At 34.0% G+C, this 25,340-nt stretch overlaps 2 protein-coding genes across 4 annotated transcripts in view; one reads left to right on the top strand and one right to left on the bottom strand.

Annotated features, from left to right (window-relative positions):
• LOC134846496 (uncharacterized) overlaps positions 1 to 6,735 on the bottom strand; it is a 52,135-nt gene extending 45,400 nt beyond the window's left edge. The window contains exon 1 of the mRNA XM_063863875.1: positions 6,538 to 6,735. The gene's annotated coding sequence lies outside the window, so the exon portion shown is untranslated. The remainder of the gene's footprint in view (positions 1 to 6,537) is intronic.
• LOC134846499 (calmodulin-beta-like) lies at positions 173 to 23,976 on the top strand. Of its 3 annotated transcripts, none has more exons than XM_063863879.1 (5): positions 173 to 413; positions 18,184 to 18,331; positions 19,029 to 19,106; positions 22,225 to 22,366; positions 22,983 to 23,976. In XM_063863879.1, the coding sequence occupies exons 1-5, from the start codon at positions 390 to 392 to the stop codon at positions 23,110 to 23,112; spliced, it is 522 nt and encodes a 173-aa protein (XP_063719949.1). In that variant the 5' UTR covers positions 173 to 389; the 3' UTR covers positions 23,113 to 23,976. The 3 variants fall into 3 exon arrangements, with proteins under 3 accessions (XP_063719949.1, XP_063719951.1, XP_063719950.1); XM_063863881.1 differs by having other exon boundaries at positions 178 to 413; positions 18,068 to 18,331; XM_063863880.1 differs by lacking the exon at positions 173 to 413 and adding an exon at positions 17,272 to 17,483 and having other exon boundaries at positions 17,949 to 18,331.
• The last annotated feature ends 1,364 nt before the right edge of the window (positions 23,977 to 25,340 follow it).

Genomic DNA, 25,340 nt, shown 5'->3' with positions numbered 1-25,340 from the left:
AGTCCAGTTATGACCTGTGGGTAAAACATTCAACACCTGATGCCAAATTACAAAATACAACCCCAAAATTGCTGTTCAAAGCGCTCTAAATTGCCCAACGTAACCTTTTTTTGTTGGCATAATGTTGTTCCCATGCTTCAATTGATTTTCTTGGTCTCTGATATAGCAGGGCTTTTATTTATTCTTCGTAATTTTGTTTACCTGGCAAGAAAAACAACACATGGGACCGCCAATTTGCGGGTTAAAGACGCAGAAATATTGATCGTTTTTTGGAAAGAAAGCGAAAGATAATATTCTCCTCATTTACCAGAGCAGATTGAAAATTTATTTTGACCCAGACAATGGCTCAATAATTTAAGATTGTTCAAAGCGAATATCAAACGTGTTGTATGGGTAAGAGATTTGCTGATCCGGTAAGTTTAAATCCTTTTTAAATATCTAGGCCTCGTTTCTGCTACAATTTTTTTCCAATTACATCTGTGAGGTTTTTGGATATCAACAAAATTAAAAATTGTGAAGCTTCAGCTGAAACGAACGTTTTTTCCGACTTTCAAAGAAAGTTACGGAGAACTTGTGCTCGGGGTGGTTCTTCTTTCTCCACATGTGGAGAAAAAAGAACCACCCCGAGCACAACTTTTAACTGCTCTCAACGAGCAATTATGGATTTTAATCGATTTAAATGGATTTCCGAGACCAAAATAATCCATTTTAATCCATTACAGATGTAAAAATCAGACCACGAAATTGATTATCGCCAATATGATTGAGTATTTTTTAATACTCAAAGCTTTTAAAAGAAGCATTTTAATCAATAATAATCTATTCAGTTCAGTCAACGTGAGGGGACGAGATAAAATAGGGGGTGGTTTTAAACTAGGGTAGCGGGTGGTAAATTGGGAGAGGGGTGGTAAAAGACGTGGAGTTCAACCATTGGAATCAACCCTTACATCGCCACCCCCTCATTTTCAATCATTAACACCATCCAAGTACCTCCACTTGAACGTGAGGGGAGGGTTAGCGTATGTCACGGGGGTTGAGGTTAGAGCAATTTCGGTAAAAACAAAGTAGATTAAATAATTTTTTATCTGCCATGAATTTAGGATTGTTGAAAAAGTAGGAGAATGATAAAAAAGGAAGAAATCTATTTTGAATTTGAAATGTGAAATGTAAAAAGCTATGAAACAAATTACGTGGCAACTGAACTAAAAAAACACGAGATGAACGTGGAACAAAAATTTAAAAAATATATCTAAAACTCAACCAAAATCCAATATAATCGATTAAATTAGTTTATAATGGATTATATTGACATAAGAATATCAATAATTTGAACCTATTTCAATGGATTATATCAGATTCTTTTGTAATTCAATAGGTACTGATTATGAAATGACAAAATAACCGATAACGATCCATAAATTTTCGGTTTGTGTAGCTATTTTTGGCGGATTTTTTTAATACCATCTAACAAGTATTGATGATGATGATGATTGGCTTTACCACACTTTCTTGAATACAAGAGTGGTAGAAGGCTCACAAAGCCTCACAGAAAAAAAAACAGTTTTCAGGGTTCGTTTAAACAGCGTAAAATCAATAATATCTGTTAAGAGAACAGGCAGTGAGTTCCAAATAACAGCTCCTTGGTAGGCAATGCTCTTTTTGCTAAATTCTGTTCTGCATTTCGGAAGGATAAACTTTTGTCTGCGCGAAGGGTTGACAGAAGCAGAATTCTTTTTGAAAAGATTGTATAAATAATTGGCACAGTTCCAATTGTGAAACACGCGAAACATAAGGCAGTATATTTTGAACCTAATTCTTTGGTAAACTGGAAGCCAGTGCATTTTCTTCATTAACTCGTTTGTTGATGCTGTTCTCCTCGTAGCAGCTAAAACAAACCTGGCGGCAGCGTTTTGATCTTTCTGTAGTTTAATAAGTAAAATTTTATTCACTTTCATATATAACGCATTGCAATAGTCAAGCCTTGACAGAATAAAGCTACTAACAAACATTTTTCTTTGGTCTAAAGTCAGAAAATGTCGAATGGAATATGATTTACGCAATTCTAGATAACATAACTTGCAACAATGGTTTATTTGCTTCTCAAATGACATGTTGTAATCAAGGAAGAACCCCAAAAGTTTGGTAAAGCATTTAGGAACCTTTTCTTTATTAAAAATTTTTACTGGCTTTAAATAATCGTGATGCAGTTGTCTACAGAAAAACACTACTTCTGTTTTTCCATCATTTTTATTAAGACTTAAGGGCAATTGAGAGCATATTTTTTCAATGTTTTCTAGTTTGTGGTTATTTTGCATGAGATTAATCTCCAAAAACAGTTGAGAATCATCGACATAAAAGTGGTACGCAATGTTGCTATCAATAAGATAATCAAGAAGAGGTTGTAAATAAAAGATGACTAAAATCGGCCCCAAAACAGAGCCTTGTGGGACTCCTGTTTCGACCTGAATTTTGTCTGACAGACTACTATTTACCAAAACTTGTACAAAGCGGTTACTAAGATAAGTTTCAAAGAATTGTTTAACTGTGTGCGCGATACCAATTTTGTTTTCAAGAATCTTTAATAACAATCAATGGTCAATTGTATCAAACGCAGCAGAAAAGTCCATTTGAACAACGTAGAAACACTTTTCCGAATCAATTTTAGAATATTTATAATGAGAACAGAGCAAGAGACCACTCTCTGTTGAATAACCTTTACGGTAAGCCGACTGAAATTGAGGCCAAAGCCGATTTGAGTTTGAATGTTCACTCATCTGTGAAAGTACAAGCGTTTCAGTATTTTTTGACAATGCTGACAAATTAGTAATCGGGCGATAACTTGACATAGTTTCTTGGTTTAAGCCATGTTTTAGAAGTGGTCTGATGACTCCTTGTTTAAAAACATCTGGAAAAACGCCAGATAACAGAATGCAATTAAAAAGATCTGTAAAAAATTGTATAATCTTGGCAATAAACTCTTTTAAGAACCGAGTAAGAACAATGTCCACAGGTGACACTCTGAGGTCCGTAAATCATCTAATACGTCGAGTAGATCTATTGCAAAAATACTAGCGAACTCAGACCATACGACTAGATCATTTGACGTGCAATCCAGGCTACTATTCGTTTTAGGCAGTTCATCAACTGTGTCGTTTACCTTTTTTTAAAGAAAATGTTGAACCTGTTTGCTAGGTCGAAAGTAGATGAGTTCACAGGAAGTGTATCATTCTTGTGATTCATCAGTTCATCAAGGCAATAAAAAATCATTTTCGAGCTCTTAGAAGAAAAATTGAGAGCATAGAAATCATTACGTTTTATCGAAAGTACAGATCTGTAATAAGCGACTTGTGCTCGGTACGCTTCACGGTTTTCCGGGGTGTCAGGTTTCCTAACGTCGCGTTCCAGCTTTCGTTTTTTCCTTTTTTCCTTTTCGCATTCGGCATCGTAGTAACGGGGTTTACCATCACGACTTCTTTTTAACAGTTACAATTTCACTTTTTTTCAGGACAGATGCATCATGAAAGGTATTAAATAACGAGTTAACAATCATTGAAGGACAGTTTGATTGTAAAATAAAATCAGACTTAGCAATTGCAGAAGTCTCAATTAAAATAGAATTAAAAATGGAAACACGATCAGCTTGATCCCAAAGCCATTTCACTTTTAAATTGACGTTGGAGGGTGCAATAGTCACTGCAGAAGAATTAATAGTCAATGTAACACAGTAATGGTCTGAAGCTAGTCTTCTGTCGAGTGCGACAAAATTTGTAACCATATGGTTGAAGAATATCAAATCTAGTTCATTGCCACCAACGTGAGTGGGGCGAGAACTGTATCGATAAAAACCCATTTCCTCCATACTAGATAATAAGGCTTCAGAAGAATTACACGACTTACTAACTGGAATATTGAAATCCCCAATAATGTAACACCATTTGTATTGTAGCGCATTATGTGTAACCAGATCAACCAATTCATTTAAGAAAATTGAACATGAAGAATTAGGGCAGCGATATAAAACAAAGATGCATACATTCATGTCTGTAAGTGTATGTTCAGCGACCAAGATTTCCCAAAGATCACTAATTGACTCCTCAATTAGCTTAATTCGGAAAGTGTTGAGATAGAAAATTCCAATGCCCCCACCCCGAGTGGGACGATTGTTACCAATGTAGTTATAATTACAAGGCTTCGCAAGATTTACGTAAAATAAGCTATCTTCAGATAACTAAGTTGCAAGAAAAGTGACTTCATTTGCAAGTAGGTACAAATAAATTGAATCCGTCTTATTACATATCGGATTGGTAACTACATATCGTATTACATATCATATACATAGATATTGTTGTATTGAGCTCAAATTAAAAAATTTCTCATTCGACAATTTTTTGTTAAAAAGTTGGTTGGAGATTTGAAATTTGTGAGTTTGGGACCAGAGGTGGAAATAAACGGGTTCCGGTTAGGGCTTTTTCGGGCCGGCCCGACTTCGGGCGGGATTCGGTCCGAACTATTTTTTATAAAATACATAATTTTTGGGCCATTTTCGGGCCTAAGCGTAATCAGTAAGATTAAGTTAAGTTTTGTGAAATATTGCAACTAGTCGAAACAAAAACTGAGTACCTTTGATCTCTTCTTTACTCTGATTATCGCCACTGGAAAGACTTTGGGGGTGAAAAAGCACTCGGTGGCTAATATCAAGGAAGAAACCAACAAAGTTTTGAGGAGTACTAGATACCTCCTACAGCAGTTACAATTACAACTGATCATGGATCAAATTTAGTTGCTCATTTTGCCATTGAAGATTGCATGGCTCATCGACTGTACACTTGTTGGACACTGTCATGGAACTCAGCTTGCGCAAATTTTTCGCAATTTGCGAACTTGCGGCTTATGAAGAGAGTGCTGCAACTCGCGCCCAATACTGCAATCAAGCATGCGAAGTTCAAGAGCAACTATCTGTGTCTGTCAAGAAAGATAGCACTGCGAGAAAGCGGCAAGGTCTCATAGATTGCGCTTTTGGAACCAGTTCTAAACTAGTAATTTTATCCAATTATATTATTGATAAAACTATCTCTATAAAATATTATTAACTAACCAATAATATTCCATCCCTAACAAATGATAATTATTTTATAAGTGCTGAAATTAATTATAGTTTCAGCACCAGAACAATTAAAATAAAACTTAGACTACAGATGCTCTCCTTCTGGATATAACTCAAAGAACTAATACGCAAAACCAGTATACACTAGATCTATTGAGACTAGGAGATATACGAGTAAGATTAAGATTGGTATAAGACTAAGAAGTTGCAAGAAACTATCCGGCCGAAAATAAGATAGCGTGACGAACAGATGACGGTGTACTTTATCTGAAATTACTCTATGAGTATAGTATGACCCAAAAGTGCCATAACTCACTTTTTCAATCAAAGAGACTTATGACAGGTAACTAAAAACTCTGTCTGAACCATCTCCTGATTGAGTTTTGCTGATTAGCAGTTGATCGGCAACTCAACCAGAAATTAACTGAGTTCATTTCACCTTTAGGGAAGTATTTGAAGTTTCACAGCACACATTGAACTTCGCCGTTTTAGTGTACTTATAAAGGGTCAGCTTTGATTAGTGCTGAAACGGAACAGAAATGCTCTCTTGCTAAATTCACAAAAAAAACTCATGCGAACGCTTGATAAAAATATTGGTCGTCACTGAAAGCGCATTATTGGATTGTTATATTAGAAAAAAAACCATTAAGCTGAGAGCATTCAATGCAAAATTGGCTAATTACCAACTCAGCAACTATTACAATCGGCCTGATATTTGCATGATATGCGAGCTTGCCAGCATCGAGACAATAATTTTTCTCATTTTTTGCTTTTTTTGCTCATAACATTAACAATTTATCAAAAACATCAAAAACATTGAAAACATCAAAAAATATTCAAAACTTTTAGAGAAACCAAAACTGGAAAATATGTTATAAGAAATCTTGCGAAATTGACTCAAGCGTGAATCGTGAACTCGAAAAAGTTTTCAGTATTCTGAAGCAAAACTGGGTGGCTGTCAGAAAAACCTGGTGGGGAACGTGCAAAAGTTTTATTTTATTCGTTTATAAGATGAAATTTGAAGCTTCCTCTTCTCTTTTTCAAAATTTTTCTGGTCACCTTGAATTTTTTTTAAGTACTTTGTATTTTTCTTCTGCTCCTTGATCATGAGTTCTCAAAAATGGGTTCGGAAATAGTTAGAGATCCCTTTATATTTATGTAGGACGTTATTCTTGCTTCTGTTTTTATAAGGCGATTTTTTCCATGAAATCAAACCAAAGACCACTATTTTTGCTATTGTTACTAATTGGAGGAATTGGAGGAATTTGATTCTATGGAAGTTTAACCATAACAGGTCACTGCAGGGTCAAAGACTAAAAACTAGACAAAAATTGATGTTTGAGAAGTGAAAGAAATGTCATAGTTGAAATATGGTCTCACATAATATCGAACGGTGGTTTCTTACAGGAGAACGAAGAGAGTGAATTACTTACTTGATTTGTAAAATTAGTGGCGAGACATGAAAATAGTAGAGGCAACAAAACGCCAAAATCCTCAGAGCGATAATGGTAAGATTTACTATTTGCCGGAATAGAAACTGGCTGCAAGGCATAAAAGGAAGCAAGCTGGCGTGGGATTTGAACGAGCTTGTCCTGTTCCCTCCCGTCGCCTATTGACAAAGCAGAGACCGATATACAGGCGGCAACAAAGCGCCTGTTTGCTAACACAGTTATAAAATTACCGGACCGTGTCTATCAATTCCTGAATGGTTTGCTTGTTTCAAAATTGCACCAGCTTATAGACACATGTTTCTCAATAGGGTGTATATTTATGTCCTATGACCGAATTTCAATCCGTCGAAGCTTAAAAGTTTTGGCTGTGGTAATTTTGTTGTCAAACAATCTGTTACTACGCTTAAACAGGTGCAATTTTTTGGGTGCGAGGAATGGCATTTCTTCAGGAATTCGACCCCCTCTCCATTCAAAGGTATTTAGGTTTCCATAAAGAACCCCCAATGAGTCAAAGTTCGTAACACGACAAATCGCAAGAAAAATTACATCGCAGGAAAAGGCAATTCGTATTAATAAGCAATTATGACAACTAGCAAAACGCTTCAAAAAATATCAATAACTGTTTGCAATACCAAATGGAACAAAATATAAATTTTTCAAATTGTTTTAGTGTCATGCAAAAAATAAATCAACGAGCGCAAAACACGCAGGAAAATTCTCGATCTATCTATTCTCAACGTAACGAGAATCGTTTATGAGGAGTGCGGAGCATCAGTTCAACAATGCGATAAATTGAAATAAAAAAACGGTCGAAAGATGGCATAGTTTTTCAATCAGAAATGGGTTTTGCTCACCCCACTGTGTCAAATATCATTCAGTAAATAAGAAAGGAGCAAAGTTTAACCAAAAATTGCCTGATTTGGTTCAAATCCGGAGAAAAGCCCTAAAAATATGCTAAATATGAACCATTGCAAGAGAGGATATCAAAACTATCGAAACGATGATGTAATTTTGCAGCTGGAAGTTCATTGATTTAACTTTGATCTGTAAAACTCCTTTATATCAAAGACATTTTTAAGCCTCAAAGGCTTTGATATTTTACCGCTTTTTTGTTCCCTATTTAGATTAAAGGAAAATTCATTGTTCTTCCAAGTTTTATACAAGTTGTTGTTCCGACTTTCGAAACGAAAGTAACGGAATATTTGTGCTCGAGGTGGGTTTTTTTTTCTTCAGACAAATTTCGACTTTTTAACTAGCCATTTTTGACGGAAATTTTTTAGATCATTCGAAAGGTATTGTTGTCCTGAGCTCAAATTTGAAAAGATATTTTACCTGTGATCATTTTTCGTAAAGTTATGGGGGTTTAAAGATTGCCATTTTGACCAATTTGAGACAATTAACGCGCGATATAATTCGCTCTATAAACGCGTAAGCGAGATTTAATCCGTCTTATAAATCGTTCCAAATTGGTTGAACGAAGCTTATATGCCATAATTGATTTGTTAATAAGAGCAAAATTTATCACTTTGTACTTATTATGACGTGTGGGGGGATGATTTTTCAAATTTTAGAAAAAAACTGTTCGTTATATTTTATTACATTTAATTTTTTTTGTTATTACTGCTCCATAAAACTTAAAAGGCAGTCGGAACATTCAGGGTTTCGCCCTGATGCGAGCAGTCTTGTTTGTTTTTGCGATTTGTCTTTTTCTTAAGATTTTGCGAGTTGTCTTTTGTTGCGAGTTCTCACTTTACCGTCAAAATTGAAAATTTTCAGACCTTTGCGACAGAAATATGCTATTTCCATACATTGCAGACAAAGGAGATGTGTCCGCGACCGGCGCGTACGAAAAGTCAATCAGGTGCGACCAGACAAAAAACTGCTTCAATTCAATCAACTGATGTTTAAAGAACTTCAATGCATCAGACTGTCTAATGGGATAGAGAGGTGACATAGTGCCTGATTGCTATAAGAACTTTTTTGGATCTGTCATTTTTGTTAGGAGAGTAACTAGCTAACTCTTAGTTAAAAATGCATGAAGAGGGCTACAATTCTTCTCAGATAGTAGAAGTTCATAGTAATTCAAAAAAGCAACAAATATCACTCTTCGAACTTATTGCTTGTGATCAACCACGTGCTATGAATTGTTGCATCAAGCAGTGGTAGACCAATTTTGCTCAGATCTTCATCAACAGCAAAATCAAATTTTCTAAAAATATAAATACATTTAGTATTGTTTTGATTCCAGATTAGTGAGAGAAAATTGATGTTACGCATCAAATTTCAAGAAACAAGTACAAATAAAGTGATATTAGGTTAGGTCTATTTTGCTTATTGTTCCGAATTTCGATACGAAAGTAACGGAATATTTGTGCTCGGGTGGGTTTTTTTTTCTTCAGACAAATTTCGACTTTTTAAGTAGCCATTTTTGACATTTTTTTTTTGTTTTTGTTTCAATCGAAAACTTTTTGTTTCAATCATTTTTCGTAAAGTTACGGGGGTTTAAAAATTGCCATAAAAGAATCAGTCTGCCACATATGCAGACAAAATTTTCGTTTCGGGGCCAAGCCCTGAATGTTTCGACTGCCCTTCAACGTCTTTGAAACAATTTCTAAAACCATCAATTGAACAAAAAACGGATATTTTTTTTTCTAAAATTAAAAATTGATGCCTCTCACACGCTATGCCAGGTACAAACTGATGTTATTAGCGTCTAGAAACGAATTAAAAACATCAAATAAATTGCCTCATTTCTATTGGAACAACTTATAAGCGGAATAAAGAGGCGCTTACGCGTTATTAGCATGAAATAACCCGCACGTTAACTATGTCCCAAATTAGCCAAATCAGTAATTTTCGAAAGTCGACAGCTTTTCCAAAAGTATTAGAAAAAATATCATTCGAGTATTGAACTTTCGGTGGAAAAAAAAATTCGGTCGAAAATGGCTAGTTAAAAAGTCGGAATGGAGGAAAAGCACCCCGAGCACAAAAATAGAAACAATAAGTCTTGTCATATAACTCTACACGTGAAAAGCTTTTCACTCAACTCTATACAAGGAGTATAGGGCAAATTATTTTTCATTATTTGTATTGGAATTTTGTATGATACAAAACAGTCTTACCTCTGTATCATCCAATTTTTATATATGAATATTGTATAATAAAGATTTCTTTTACATCAGAAAATTTCAAAAAAAAAACGTTTTTGCTTCTCTTTTTAGTCGCAAAATCACTTTATGCAATAATCAAATTTTTTTTAACAAAAAAACTATGAATTTGCTTTGAGAACACAGATATATTATTTTTCTGTTTCCATGTGGATGATAAATCTAAATTTTTCAAAAAACATTGTATGATTTGCAATCGGCTTGCTAAGTCTCAGTTTTATAGTTGATGAAACCCTCAATATCACGAAAGAATGGTTGAGATTTTTATCCATCGTTAATAAAGACTTCAAAAATTTGAATATCCTTGTTAACGAGAGTATTTTTGATGGAAAGTTTTGAGCTGAAATAGTCAAGCTTTTGAAGGAACTTTTATGCAAACAATCATTTCAAAGCGTGTAATTTTAGGTGCACAATTTTTTGTCTGTATATTCCTGAATTCCAGAGACAAGTTGTCAAAACATGTTGAAATTTTGTCGGAACGAATAAAAAGAATGAACGAACAATATAAAAACAAAATGACCGTCTTTGTTGGGGTTTCCTTTCAGATTTCACAAAATACACAGTTTGGTCTCGTAGTTTTTTTGAAACTATTAAACTGCCAAAAATTAGGCTCATTAAAAACTAATAAGAACTTGATCAAATTTTTTTTTCAATTGGAAAAACAAAACAAACATCAAAAATATTTGAAGTTTTTTTTCTGAGAATGGGAAAATTTTAATTACTGCAAAACAGAACCCTTTTGATTTATCGGGAGCACTTTCTGTACAATTTTTAACGATTCAAACTGTCAATTTTGAAAAAAAAAATTTTGAGATCAATTCGAAAAAGTTTTGGATTCTCGTTCTAGAATCAATTTTTTTGATCTGACACCTAATTTCTGTTATTTTTTTGTGTTTTTCGACAGAAATTTTGGGATGGTTATCTTGCAAGATTCTTGCAAGATAGCCTCCTTCTTTCAAGATTCTTGCAAGATAGCCTCCCTCTTTCAAGATTCTTGCAAGATAACCTCCATCTTGTAAGATCTTGCAAGATAACCCTCTTTTGCAAGAATCTTGCAAGATCTTGCAAGATAACCTCCCTTGATCGACTAGGGTACTTTCTGGATCGGAGCTTCAAAACTTTCAGCTTTCTGGCAAACCCAAATCGCGTGAAGAGCAAGTTCAAGCAAGGAAATGTAGCTGATGTTGATAAATGGGTTCTCGCGCGAATAAATAAAAGAAGAAACTTGTACTTCTTCAAGATGTTGAAACCAGTAGCAAAATTTACCGTGGTCTGGCATGAGAATCCTACTGACAATTTTTCAGAATTTAGCAACGTAGCAAACTTTGCGCCTCCGCCTTCAGACATTGAAAATGACCGCAAGCTTTCAGTCGAAATACAAGATTACAAATCAATCCTATCCAAACCAATAAACAATGAGCTACAATTCTGAACACAACATTACTGGCGATTTCCAGTTTCCAGTCTTGAGTAAAGTCGCTCGGTAAGTTTTTGGTACTCAAGCCTCAACCGGTCAATCAGAGCAAGATTTTTCATCATGTGGTCAAACATTGACTGGCAGACGATCATCTCTTGCGGCAGACACCGTAAAGGGTCTTGAAATAGTCTATTCTGCTGCCAAACATCAAAACATGAAATGAATTTGCTGATAGGTACTTGGAAAATTTGTATTTTATTTGATCAAATTAAATATTTTCTCTTGTAAAAAAAACCGGGCCCGTTTTTTGTCGTTAATTTTTCGGGTCTACTATTTTTAAAACAACGGGTTCTGACCCGATTCCACCTCTGTTTGAGACTATTGGCGGGAGATGTATTTCGTAGTTTCAACGCGTAAGCGGCAATTTAATTTGGCTTAGATCTCGTTCCAAATCGAATTGAGATACTTGTCTGTTCGAAATTTTGTTATATGCAAATTAAATCATTCTGCACTATATATCCCGTATATTTTTCATTTTTTAAAAATAAATCATCCATTTTTTAGAAGGCACACTATACCAAAGACTTTTAAACGCAATAAAACTTTGAGGGCCTTGCCTTTATACGAGTAGTTTTTTTGTTTTTTGGAAGAAATGCTTTAAATGAAAACTTTTTGTTGCTTTTTTGGAAGAAGTGCTTCAAGCCCCATACAAAATTTTACTAGTAGCCAGCAGTCGCAGTATCCGTTTCGTTTTGTTTTCTGTAAAATCGTTTTAATCAGACCAGCAATGTTTTTTTCTTTTTTCATTGATCATTTAACCTTATTTCCATTGAAAATAAATCAAAATATAATTTCGAATGTCTCTTATAGTCTTTTGCTAGTGACCTGGGGCGGATCTAGGATTTTCTTCGAGGGGGGGGGGGGGGATTTTCAAAACATTTTCGAAAATTTTGACGACCTTTTATTTTTTTTAGGTCGATCAGATTGATTTCCCGAGCTCTCCCAAAGCAGTAAAAAGACCCTGTTTTGGCAAAATTTGAAAAAACAGGTCAAAAACGCCGTTTTTGGACACTTTTTGGAAAATTTGGACAAAAAAACGCGTTTTTTTGGCGCGCGCTCCCCCTCAAAATTAGTATATACTGGCGGCGAAGGCGCCTTTAGAAAAATTTTAGGGTCGGTCGGCCAAAAATGGATTTCTTAAAAAGTACCAAAGGGGGGACCCTTTGGGTTGGCAGGGGTTCGAATCCCTGAGGGGGAGAGGCGTCCGAAGGACACAACCCCCCCCCCCCCGCCCCTCCCCTAAATCCGCCCCTGCTAGTGACAATTTTGTTTCCTAGTGATAGACATAAACTAATTTCATGAATTGTTATTACTCAGATGGGTTTGTACACAGAAATATGTTTTGTTTCTGTAAAATTTTGGTTTCGAAAAAGCAAGAAAAATCCTAAGTGTTAATGCATTTGAAGTGACCTTAAAGTCAGCCGAAAGAATTATTCTCGCAAAATTTTTAAGAGAACGATTATATTCTACACTGCGAATTCAAAATGAATGCCTGGTTCTTCTTTGAGTAACATCCCAAACAAACAGACGGTTCTTAGAAGCCCTCGTCCTTTTTCAAATAAAAAAATTCTTCCTATTCTATCGGTTCTGCTTAGCTAAATCTTGAATTTTAATCATCGGTAAGTTTTTTGCTTGACGATTCATTAAAAAATTGAATCGAAATTTGATGCTCAAAAATTGATTTGTGTTTTCTAAAAAGTAATTCCAAAAAACGTAAATATTGAGCCGGTTAACAAAAGTTGTTCAACAGACAAATTCCATAAGTTCAAATCGGTACTCTTCATTTCACATTGCATTTAAATTCAAGGACAATAGTGTTTCATTTGAACTCGTTGGTTGTGCCCGCACTGAAGTGTCATGTATAATAATTGATTTATTTGGAGTTCTATATGTCTCTGTAAAGTTCAATTCAAAGTCAATCAATTAAATTCAATAACAAGACTGCTTTTAGCGGGGCAAAGGCTTAAAATTTTGGTTCTTTTTCCTTCCCTCCGTACCTGCAAACTTTTACAAGCAAATTTTTTGCTCAAATTGCCTCATTGTTAAAGAAATTTGACATTCAGACTAATTAGGCCTAGACGAACATATTTGGTCTTAATAATTAACCTTTTTAAATGACTCATTCAAAATAAAAATGATGCTCGGGTGGAGGAAAGAGAGTCGATTATTTTGACCTTTTTAAAGCTTTGTGAAGTCGTAATTGCCTAAAAAGATTAAAACAAAGTTTTTAACACAAAGAGAAAAAGCTCTGATTTTTTTCTTCGAAAACCTTCCCCCACATTTTATGGTATGTACAAAATGAAATATTTTGGTTACATCAGAGCAAAAAATAGACCAATAGGATGCCTCAGTTCAATTGGGAACGATTTCTGAAAACGGATTAAATCGCCACTTATGCGCTAGAAGCACGAAATATATCGCTCGTTGATTTTACTAAGTCGGCACTTTGTAAATGACATAACTTTTTCAAACATTATTGCTTATGAAATATCCTTTCAAATTTGAGCTCGGGAGAACAAAATTTTGCTGAAAAAAAAGAATTACCTTAAAAATTGGCTGACTAAAAAGTTGAATTTGGTCTGAGAAAACCACACGTGTTCTTTCAGTTTCGCCGAATATCAGATTTAAGTTTGCATTTGAATCAGATTGCGTTTCCATAAGCGAGTATAAAATTGTATCATCCATTTTGACTGGCCAACCTCAAAAATTTTCTAAAGGAGCCCTGGCCACCAATTTAACGAATTTTGATGTGGAAGCGCCGCGAGAAAAAAAAACCTCCAAAAATTGATTAAAAACGCCTATTTTGGCCTGCTTGTTGGAAGATATGCCTGTAGCGCAGAAAAAGTTTGTCAAAATAAGGTTTTGAATTATTTTTCGGATAGCTCGGAAAATCAAAATTGTCAAACTCAGAAAAAAGGCTCCAAAATTTTCAAAATTTCTGCTCACGCCACTTAAATGGATTATAATTATACTTTTTGTACCTAACATTTTGAAATGTAAATTAGCTTACTTTTTTCCATAGCGTTTTTAACGTATTTTTGTTGTTGTTTGATTTCAGTTTTTTGCCAACACCGTGGTAGAGCATGGGGCATGGGGGCGTAGTCACTTGTGAACATGGATGAATGTTTTTTTTCGTAATCAAGTTTTACAGAAAAATAGAAAAAGAATAGTGATTATCTACAAAAAATAAACAATTTTTGTAGTATATTTGGATTTTTGGTCAAAAAAAATAATTATTTTGGAAACAAAAAAAACAAACTGAATACTATGGATTATAAAAAAAATTTCATTAAAAATCACATGTGATGTAAATTTGCTTGGCATTCTGTCATCAAAATTCCAACCATGAAAAAAAAACTAAAATTTGAAGTAATTTTGGTTAGGCGCTCAAAGGAATTTAATATCAGAAAGGACCCTCCTGCCTCACAAGAGCAATTTTATAGTTTAGCTGTGTTAACCATCATAGACCGAAAATGCTGGTCATACAATTCCATTAACTAAGTTTATGAATAATATTAGTCATGCAAATTTCATACATTTTGGTAGAAAAAGATCTCCAAATTTTCAATTTTTTTTCAAAAGTTTTTAAACGGCCTCAAAAGTTTCAAAATTCATACGTTTTGTTAAGAAAAAAAATCTTCGAATTTTCAAAAATTAATGCATTTTCCTTTTGCTAGGAACGAAAGCCCACCCCGAGAAAAACTTCTGCCCACGCAACAATGATGATTTATAATGGAGGTCGGGTTGGTGGTGTTTGCGGAAGAGCGGGGAATGAATATCGGAATATGTTGGGGATGGGAGGGGGGTTTCTGGTTAGGGTTGGCGTAGGTGGAGAACTTTCGTCTGGGACGAAAAAATTGACATTTGAAGTACCTTTGGTTAGGAGCTCAAAGGAGTATAATATGAGAAATGGACTCCCAGCTCACGAGTTTTTGTACTCAATTAAAAACTTTTGGAACTTAAATTTCTGCATGAAAAACTAGTTTTGGATGCTCAAAATTGATTTTTTCCATTTCTCATGATATCTTTATTAAAAACGTTCAAAAGGCTAATTTTTGTATGGTATCATTTTGTATGCTTTGATCAATGTTTGATTAATTGAATACTCATATTATTAAAAGTACATCTCGAGAAATGCTAAAATTGTTTATGTATGCTGTGATCAATGTCTGCTCATTTAAAAATTCATCTTCATAAAAATAATCATCTTTGAAAAATTTTGCCAAAATTTAAACGCTTGGTAGTTTCGTTTTTTTACAAATAGGTTATTTAAACTCTGTGAAAAATGATCACAGGTGAAAAACATTTTTAGTATTAACGTCAGGACAACAAAACTTTTTGAATGATTTTTTATAAAAACTTTTCAAAAAATGGTAATTAAGAGTTGAAAATTGTCTGGAATAAAGAAAACCAAACCAGAGTGCAATTATTTTTGTTTTCTCCAAAAGTCGAATAAAAATAAATTCCAAAATTATTATCGAAACACACTATGAACTTAGATTTTTTTGATTATTAAAAATGCAATAACTTTATTTGAAATCCTAGCGTGGTATAACTTTTTTGTCTAAGTTACTGCAATAAGTTACTAAGTTTTTGTCTATGGAAAATTACTGCATCAAAAATGAAATGTTTTAAAATCAGTTTTTCAATTATACGTCATTCGCTTAAATTATATGCGCTTAAAACGTTGCTAATGCTAATGAAAAGAAAAAACTGAGAAAAATTTTCCTTAATTTATTTTTCATACCGCGGAAACATTATTTTCATCCCAAAAGTTTGCGGTAAAAAAATATCCGTAAGTGACTATTGCTCACTATAGTTATGATGCAGATATTTCTTGAGTACAAAAGTTTTATGGAGTTTCGAAACAAAAATAATTTTAAACTAAATTAATTTTGTCGAGATTTGGATGAAGTTTACTGCCATGCTAAACTTTTGGTCAACGTTTTATTCAATTGTAATAATGTTTTTCTGCCGTAAAGAAGGTTAATCTTTTTAAAATTATTTTATTCATCTAAATAGTCTACCGCAAATCAATTTCCAAACAGTATATTATCTGAAACAAATTCGATTTATATGAATTTCAATCTCAAGTTTGTCCGAGCGGGTTGAACGTTAGTATTGAAGAGGTTGATTTTAATTTCTAGAAATTTCTCAGTGGAAATGTGTTTGTTTATTTATTTGTCCTACTTTCTCTCATTTTAAGCTTTTTTAAGAATCGAAGAAAATTAAAATAGATTGCTTTTAGGCTCTTTAGATCTGCAGAATAATTTATGCTTGACACTTTTTTGACAAATTTAACCCAAGCTGGATCAATAAGTACAACTTGTTGTTCGCTGGGAAATCTGATAATTAATTTCTTTTTTCGAAAATAGAAGTCGATCACGTCTTTTATTTTCTGCGAATTTTTTGTGATCTTAATATATTTGCTGTTCGATAGTGGAGTTTGCCTTCCTTTTAACAAAAGTAATGAAGTGAACTGGTAAAAAAACCAAAAGTCAAACCGCGAAAAATCAAAACTGAGTGTGAACAAATTTTAAGACTTTTTCCTGAAAAAAAAAACAAAAAAAAATCACCAAGATCTATATAAGAGCATTCAATACCTTCTATACTCTTCAAAAAATAGTTATTTGTTTTCTGCTCCTTGCGTATGTTAACTTAAAGGGGGAAAAATCAAATTTAAACCGTTTTTCAGGTGCGTTATTAGAAATTCGTCTCGAGATATGGTGGGCGAAGACCTGGGACATACATAAACCAGTTTTTGCAAAAGGCAAAGACTTTTAAATTAGGTCTTTGGTGCTGTGAAATATCTTTACAATCAATATCAAATGAGCAGAATAAAAAGTTCGGAATATGTTTGAGCACCAACCAGACCTGAAAGTATGTTTGTTTTGTTCGTTAAAACAGTTTGTCACACTGCAGAAAATTGATGCAAAATGTTGCTTTATTCTACTTGAGTTTTTGGCGCTATAATCGGTTGAATGCGTGGACACGCCGTGAACACCTGTTGATTCAAAGGTTGATCAGTGATGCGTGATCGAGTTGGATAGAATAGTTCCATATGGAAGATACAAACGTGATCATTTATTGTTTCATACCATCTACGCTTGCAAAACAGATGAACATACCCGCCGCTATCTCTAGAAGTCCCTCATTCAGCGCCATAGTCGGCCGAACAAAAGGGAAATGTCCCATAAATCACAATAAACATATAATTTGTGCCATTAATCACAATTGAACTGAGATACCAATGGGACATCCCATCTTAAAAAAATAACAAAAGAGTCATATTCAAAATTGGCTTCAAAATCATCATTCACTTAACTCTAATTATAGAAATTAAAGAGCTTCTTTCTTGATAGTTCTTAATTATTTCTACTTTTTATTTTCTTTTCTGAGTTATAAAAGTTTTAACTATATCGGAGCATCATTCAACTGCATCTGTTGGCGTTTAAACTTTTTGAAGTATTCGCTGGTTGATTTCGAAGTATTTTCCTAAAACATATAAAATATACAAAAAGAAACTCACTTGTAACATTTAGTTCTTAACAAAAGGTCACTAAAATATTCCTGTTTTTTTTCTGACCATCACTTCATCAAATAACTTTTCAGCAATCCAAAATGTTTTAGATTGATTTTAAGACCTGCCATTCAACGAAATTCACATCTTGAAACTCAATTGAAACCCTTTTTTGATAGCCGGTTTGGCTAAATTTCTAACCCTGGACCGAATATGACCCTACTCGAAGCTTTCATTTAACTGACTGTTAGCTTATTCTCAATCTTTACCCTCCTAAAAGCATAGTAAATTAATCATTTTCTTCCGTTCAGTGTTAACTCGAAACGCGTGAACACGTTCTGATCTCAGGTAACTTCTCGTGAACTCCTGTGACTTTGTCATAAAATCTCGCAAGTTCTCGTGACTTTGACCTACTTGTGACCTCTGGTGACCTCTTGTGACCTCTTGACCTCCTCTGACCTTAGTTGTGCACTGGAAGTGTGGCCATGAACTCGGAGTACCCCGATGATCCTGTGCTGCGTGATCTGACCGACGAAGAGATTGGGGAATTCAGGGAGGCTTTCCAGCACTTCGACAAAGACAGAGACGGAACCATATCTACCAAAGAATTAGGTAGGGTCAGAACGATCGGGATCAGCGAAGGGATAATGGGCTCTTTTCCAGTTCCCCCCTTTGAGTTTCTTTTCATATTGAAAAATATTACTTTTCATATTGAAAAAAAGCATTAAAACGTGTCAGCATGAACAGGTGAACAAATTTACACAAAGTTAAAAACATGCAAAATGCCGTGTGAACAATTTTTGATCAGCTTTTTTTTGCTTTTTTACGAAGGGGGTGGGAAAGTGGAAAAGAGCCGGATGATGGAGAGTGAGGGGGGGGGGGGGGGGTTGATTGATTTTGACTTATTTTAAAGGCCAACATTGAATGACTCATTATTTCCGTTTAATGATCAAAATGATTGTTTTATTATAGTTTATACTAAATTTTGGCAATATCTTTTTAGAGAACGAATCTGAACAAAATTAAGTAATTGAAAACCGCTCTTTTGGTGTCGGAAACAACTTTTTTTTATTTGATCTCGTAAAAAACGTATCAAAAGTATGATTACCCTGGAAATACTCCACATAATATAGACCTTCATTTTCACATAATTTGTCTAGTGACGATCTTCCAGACTGTTATTTTTTTGTATGATCATTTATAAAAATAAATTTCATGAATATGGACCTATACTTAAAGCAATTCATTATCTTTATAATTTTTTATTACTAGCATGATTAATTATAAACTGTAGTTTTTTACTGTCCAGGTGTGGTGTTGAGGAGTTTGGGTCAGAACCCGACCGAGCAGGACTTGGCGGAGATGATTAACGAGGTGGACGAAGACGGTGAGTCTAAAAGAACATATTAGAAAAAGGTGCTGTTCACAAGTATTGTCAAAAGTCTTTCTTTGAAAATAAATGGGCTGAGGTCTTTTCTGTTCATTTTCATGAAGCGAAGATATTTGAGATATTATAGACACTGAGACATCTTTTACAGAAAAATTATGCCCCATAATTTTTGCGGGCAAGCGGTCCCCCCTTTGAACTATTTTGAGATATCCATTCTTGGCTGACGGACCCTAAATTTTTCTAAAAGCGCTTTTGGGGCCAATATATACTAGTTTTCAGGGGAGAGCGCGCGCAGAAAAACGAATTTTTTGGTGAAAATTAAAAAAAAAGCCTAAAAACGTTTTTTTGGCCATTTTTTTCAAAGTTTTGCCTGCGGCCCAGAACATTAGGCCAAAACAGGAAGTTTTTATTGCTTTGGGAGAGCCCGAAAATCAACTTGGTCAACCTAAAAACTAAAAAAAAAACTTCTCCATAATTTTCGAAAGTTTTTGATAATCCGCCCCCGTGAATTTCATTGAAAATGAGATTAGATGCAACCCGAGCTTATTTAAAATTTTAAGTCGGGTATAATAGGTGATATTTAAAAGGTGACTTTGTTATTCCGCTTTTCTACTATCTGTGATTTTTTGATGTTAATTTTCAATTCTTAAAAAGGCACTTTTTGTTTTTGGTTTTTTGAATATCACTTTAAAGATATCGCCGTGTTCAAAAAATACAAACTAGAATGAAATTGAAAATCACAAAGAATTACAAGATTAGTCAGTTTTTTTTAAAAAACATTTGCAATTATTATTTAGTAGCTGCAAAGTATGGGCATTTTCCCTTGATAAATTTTTTTATAGCAATCAAATAGATTCGAAACCCACAGAAATTTAATCTTGGGCTAAAAGACTTAACAAAAACTAAGGTTTAATTAAACGCATAGTAGTTTTGAACTGTTGACATGTAAAATTAGAAACCTTATTTGAAACAAACAGAAATTTCAAATTTGCGTAAGATCAGTCACTTAAGAAACAGTTTAACATTATTGCCACGAATAAAAACTTTTAAACAATTTTTTTTGGATTCAATGTTCTAATTTTTCAGGTTGCGGTTATCATATATTCGTTTCAAACAAAAAATCAACAATATAGTTTATTGTAGACTTTTTTGTTTGAAACGAAAATATTATACGGTTATCATATATTCGTTTCAAAAAAAAAGTCAAAAAGAAACTTTATTGTTGACTTTATGCTCGAAACGAAGATATTATAACCGCAATCTGAAAAATTAGAATATTGAATCCAAAAAAATTTCAATGTTAAATTGTTTCTTATGTGACTGTTTTGATGGTTGCTGATGAACACGGGAAGTTTTGAAAGCTGTTTTTATTCGATTTAATTTAATTGATTCGCATTTGATTAATTGAAAATTGACCTTAAAGGTTAAAGTTGTCATTTTAGAATAAATTCGAAACTGTGCGCCACTTGTCAAGTTAGCGCATAGTCTTAGTGTTCAGATCGTGCCACAGAAAATGAACGGAAAGAACTATGAACAGTTTGTGTGTTTTTTGCGCGATATGATGGCCTCAACAAAAGATCGAAATGATCAAGTCTAGTATCGTATTAAAGTCACATTTTTCGTAATTGGGTTTCTAAATCTCAAAATGTCGTCACATTGCCATGCAAAGCTTTGAATTTTTCCCTTGTTAAGTCAATTTTGAGAAAGCTTGGTAACATCTGATTTTGTGTGTTTGCGCCCAATTTGATGACCTGAAAAAAAGATAGAAAAACTAGATCACGTCTAGTATCATAATAAAGTCTCACTTTTTGAAATTGGGTTTACACAACTAAGAAATTTATCACAGCATAATGCAAAGGTCTGAGTTTTTCTATTGGTAAACAAAACTTGAGAAATCTTGGCCAGAAGCTGACCTCCCTTAATAAACAATAATTGTATCATTTTTGACTTGCAGTTACTCCATTTTCTATTTTTTTCATTTGATTCAATCGCAATTTTTTGATTAAAAGAGAAAATTTAGCCAGCCAGCATCGTTTTTCAGGTATTTTTTATGGCTGATTGCAAATATAACCAACAGCCATTCGGAAAACTTCAATCAAAGCAAAAAGACTGAAAAAAGCTATTTCAGTTCAATAGCTCAATAGTTCAAAATACAAATATAAATGGACTTTTGACACTTTTGACACAATTGACAAATTGATAGATAATAAACATAATCCATTATGAGAAGTGAATCAATGCGATTGTTTTTTAAATACAGCTGTGAAATTTCGAAATTTAATTCCGTTTTCAAAACAAATTCATATTCGTTTTTTTTGCGCTGTTAGCTCATTCGTAATTCTAGAGCGTAATTATACTTCCCTTTAATTATTGCATCTGAGTTAATTTTTTTAAAAAATAAATGACAATGCAAAATTTCAATTTTTGGTAAACAATTTTGAGATATTCTACTGCAAAAAATAGCGAAAAAAATCATCACGACCTAAATAAGTATCTAAGTAAATTCTTTTATTTTAAAAAAAATTAAAATGTCCCTGTAGAAGCACGCCAGAGTGTTCTGAACAAATATATCATCTGGAAACAATAGCAGGTTTCTGTGCACAGATAGTTTCAAACACAGAAAAAAAAATCAGTTTCGTTTTTTTATTGTGTCGTTTTTCTAAGTATATAAATTTTTCGGTTTCTTTTGCAGAAACTCTCTCTGATTTTTTTTACTTTAAGGTGCTGAAAGAAAGTATTTTTGTTTTGATACATTTTATATTGACGCCTTATAAATCTCTATATATATCCCATATATAGAACATATATATCCTGACCTTGTAGATATAACATTGACAAAATAGAAATCCTTTCAGGATCAAAATTGACAAGAAGTGAAGACTCGTAGGTTTTAAGAACAGTCTTTCAACAATTTGAAAAAAAAGTAAGCATACTGATTTTGTAAGTACAAACAAGTCAAAAGTGAAAAAATATACCTGTTCAAATGTCTTTTTTGAACCGGCCTATGGAAATATTTCGAAAGTACAGAAAAAACACTGGCCTGGTTAGTATAATCATGGCAATGAGGGAAAATATAAAAATAGTTCAAAAGAATAGTTTTGTGGTGTTGTGTTAGGCAATGGGACTCTGGAGTTCAAGGAGTTCCTGACTATGATGGCTGTGCGGATGAGCAGTCAGGATGCGGAGCAGGAGATCAGGGAGGCCTTCAGGGTATTCGACAAGGACGGGTCAGGCACCATATCCTCCTCAGAACTCAGGTACAGCATATAACTACGCTTGGACTAAATAGTTATGACATATTTGTGAGTCTCCTTAACTACCCCCCCACCCCCTACTTTTGCAAAAGGGGAAGATTCGTTAGGTAGATGTTATGTTTATTTGGGTATCTTCTCAAAAGATAATTTAGCTGAATTAGCTGTTTATAATAGGGGCAACAACTAGTTCGTTACTAGGTATCATAAGGGCATGGGGGAGAGATAGTTTAACAATCCTATTCATGACTACAATTACATACTTTTAATCTGATAAAGAGATGTAAAAAAAGTACAACAGACAAAATTAAATTGAAAAAGCAAGTGTTTCACAAAATGGTTGCTAGTACAAGCTTTCTTTCAAACCGAATTTTATGTCTCAAGTTCACCTGAAATTTGAACTTACTCGCAAAAAAAGATCAGAATCGAGGATTAAGCAAAAAAGGACAGTCGAAAACCGATAATTTTTGAACTTCTGCTTACATCTATTTCACCTAGCAGATATATTTGATGTTTGTCGGTCGTAACTCACTTCTATCAAATGGTGTCAAATTGGTCCGTGAATTTGAAAAAAGTTTAATATTTTAGTTTTTTGGATTAGTGGCTCTTTTTGTGTGTGTAGGTACGTGATGACTAATCTGGGAGAGAAGTTGACGGACGAGGAGGTGGACGAGATGATAGCCGAGGCAGACATAGACGGGGACGGGGAGATCAACTACGAGGAGTTTGTCAAAATGATGACCTCCAGGTGACCCCCACCCACCCCCTCCTCACACTCCCCGCACAAACCTCAGGTCACACACATACACACACATACACACCCACAGGTCACGTGAGGACATGATGTCTGAAGTCACGTGGACGCCAACAGTCACGTGGTCCTGACTGCATATCTTCCATCTCATGCGAATAAACAGAATCAGGGAAGCGAGGACTAAGAAGGACGTCTACTTGGCAATCAATAAATAGTTAATGATGATGGAATACAAAAACGCAACAAAGTAAAAATAGTTTCTTTGATATCTTCTTGTCAAATTTCCCATGTCACAAGGGGGCTTAACAATAAAATTGGGGATTATTTTTGGTTATACTCCCCCTATTGATTTATTAAGCACCTCAAATTTTCAAAGCCTAACAACGAAGCAAGTGTGTACACTTTCCGACACTGATACAAGGGGTACGGCTGGTATTTAGAGTGTCCAGGTTGGCCTGCTGCTCAAAGAAAAGTTAACAAAAAGCTACCTCAAAAGGGTATTAAGAGAATAATATATGAGACCATATTCCACACTTTTTGGCAATTTGCTTGATTTCTGGAAAGATTCCAGTAGGAAGTAGTCGGACAGTCAGTAGTTAAAGTATCCTAATGGGAATTTGCAAGAAGATCCAATCACTGCCTTGGTTTTAATTAGTTTCAAATCATTTTCGTTTATTAAAGAAGGAACTAATAAGTTTGAAATGCTAACAGAGGTATGAGGCCTAAAAGCTCGTCATTTGTAAAAAGCCTGAAACTTCAAACTGTATAATTCAGTTGTCCGTATTCTAACAGCTAAATTTAATTCAAGTTTTTGTACAAACTCAAGATAAATCATTGTATATAATTTCATAATTCAATTCCGTTGCACTAAAATAAGTTTTTCAAAGGAAAAGGAGATTTGATATGTTAAGATAAGGACTTAAAAAAGAAAAAGACTGCCGGTATAACGGCAAATTTTCAAATGTTCCGAATGCTTTTTAAGCTCTATGGAATACTGTTCTCTTACTTTAAAAAATGAAAAAACTTTCAAAAAAAATTGTAATTTTTTCTATAGTTTTTTTCTAAACCAACTCACCACAGGCTATCTTAAGTACAAAGTGATATAATTCGCATATATCATAGTATTGAATAGACCAAAGAGCTTGCCTCAATTCAATTTGGAGCGATTTCTAAGACAAAATAAATCTTCGCTAAAACGTCAACAAGACTGCTCGTATCAGGAGGGCGAAGCCCTGACTGTTCCGACTGCCTATTAAAGTTTATAGAGCAGTAATAACATTAAGAAAATTAAATGAAATAAAACAAAATGAAAAATCGTTTTTCTTCCAAAATTTGAATTTTTTCTCCCACACGCCATATAAAGTACAAGAGGATAGAATTCGCTACTTGTAACAAATCAATTATGGCAAATAAGCTTCTTTCAACCAATTCGGAACATTTTCTAAGAGGGATTAACTCGACGCTTACGCGCTAATAGCGCGAAATATATCGCGCGTTAATTGTCCCAAATTGACCAAAATGGCAATCTTTAAACCCCCGCAACTTTACGAAAAATGGTCACAGTTAAAATATCTTTTCAAATTTGAGCTCAGGACAAAAATACCTTTCGAATGATTAAAAAAACATTTTGTCAAAAATGGCTAATTAAAAGTCGAAATCGGTCTGAAGAAAAAAACCCACCCCGAGCACAAATACTCCTTTATTTTCGTATCGAAAGTCGGAACAATAACATATATGTCGCACGTTTACTATCCAAAATTGACTAAAATGGCAACTTTAACAACCGCATAAGTTTGAATCAAAACTACAGGTGAAAAAGTTTTTTGAATTTCAACTCAGGACAACAATTTTTTGATGAAATAAACTTTTGTCAAAAATTGCTAGTTTAAAATTGAAATTAATCTGAAGAAAAAAATCCAAATAGATTCCAAAGTATTCACAAAGAATCCAAAGTATTCACAAATATTCAATCGTTTTTTTTTCGGAAATCAGAACAACAAAAGTGCTCGCATAGCAAGGCGGAGCACCGAATATCGTGACTGCTTTTTAAAGCTAACAATATTGTTTTTGGTTGATAAATTGATCGAATAATTGACACAAAACGGAAAAAAAGATGTTTTTTTTTCTGAAAGTTTCGACTGCCGTTTAAAGTCAATAAAAACGCTGGTTAAAACAACTAAAACAATTAGAGAAAAAAAAATACATTCTTTGCTCTATTTTCCTCTT

This window comes from Symsagittifera roscoffensis, chromosome 5 (genome assembly GCF_963678635.1).
Source record: "Symsagittifera roscoffensis chromosome 5, txSymRosc1.1, whole genome shotgun sequence".
Taxonomy (NCBI): domain Eukaryota; kingdom Metazoa; phylum Xenacoelomorpha; order Acoela; family Convolutidae; genus Symsagittifera; species Symsagittifera roscoffensis.
The sequence above is the reverse complement of the archived record's forward strand: the minus strand, read 5'-3'. Positions and strand labels throughout refer to the sequence as shown.

Excerpts from the sequence above, each read along its gene's own strand:
- LOC134846499 (XM_063863879.1), top strand. The coding sequence starts at position 390 with ATGGGTAAGAGATTTGCTGATCCG. Across the intron at positions 18,332-19,028 it reads CATATCTACCAAAGAATTAG|GTGTGGTGTTGAGGAGTTTG; the intron begins GTAGGGTCAGAA and ends TTTACTGTCCAG. Across the intron at positions 22,367-22,982 it reads ATATCCTCCTCAGAACTCAG|GTACGTGATGACTAATCTGG; the intron begins GTACAGCATATA and ends TTGTGTGTGTAG.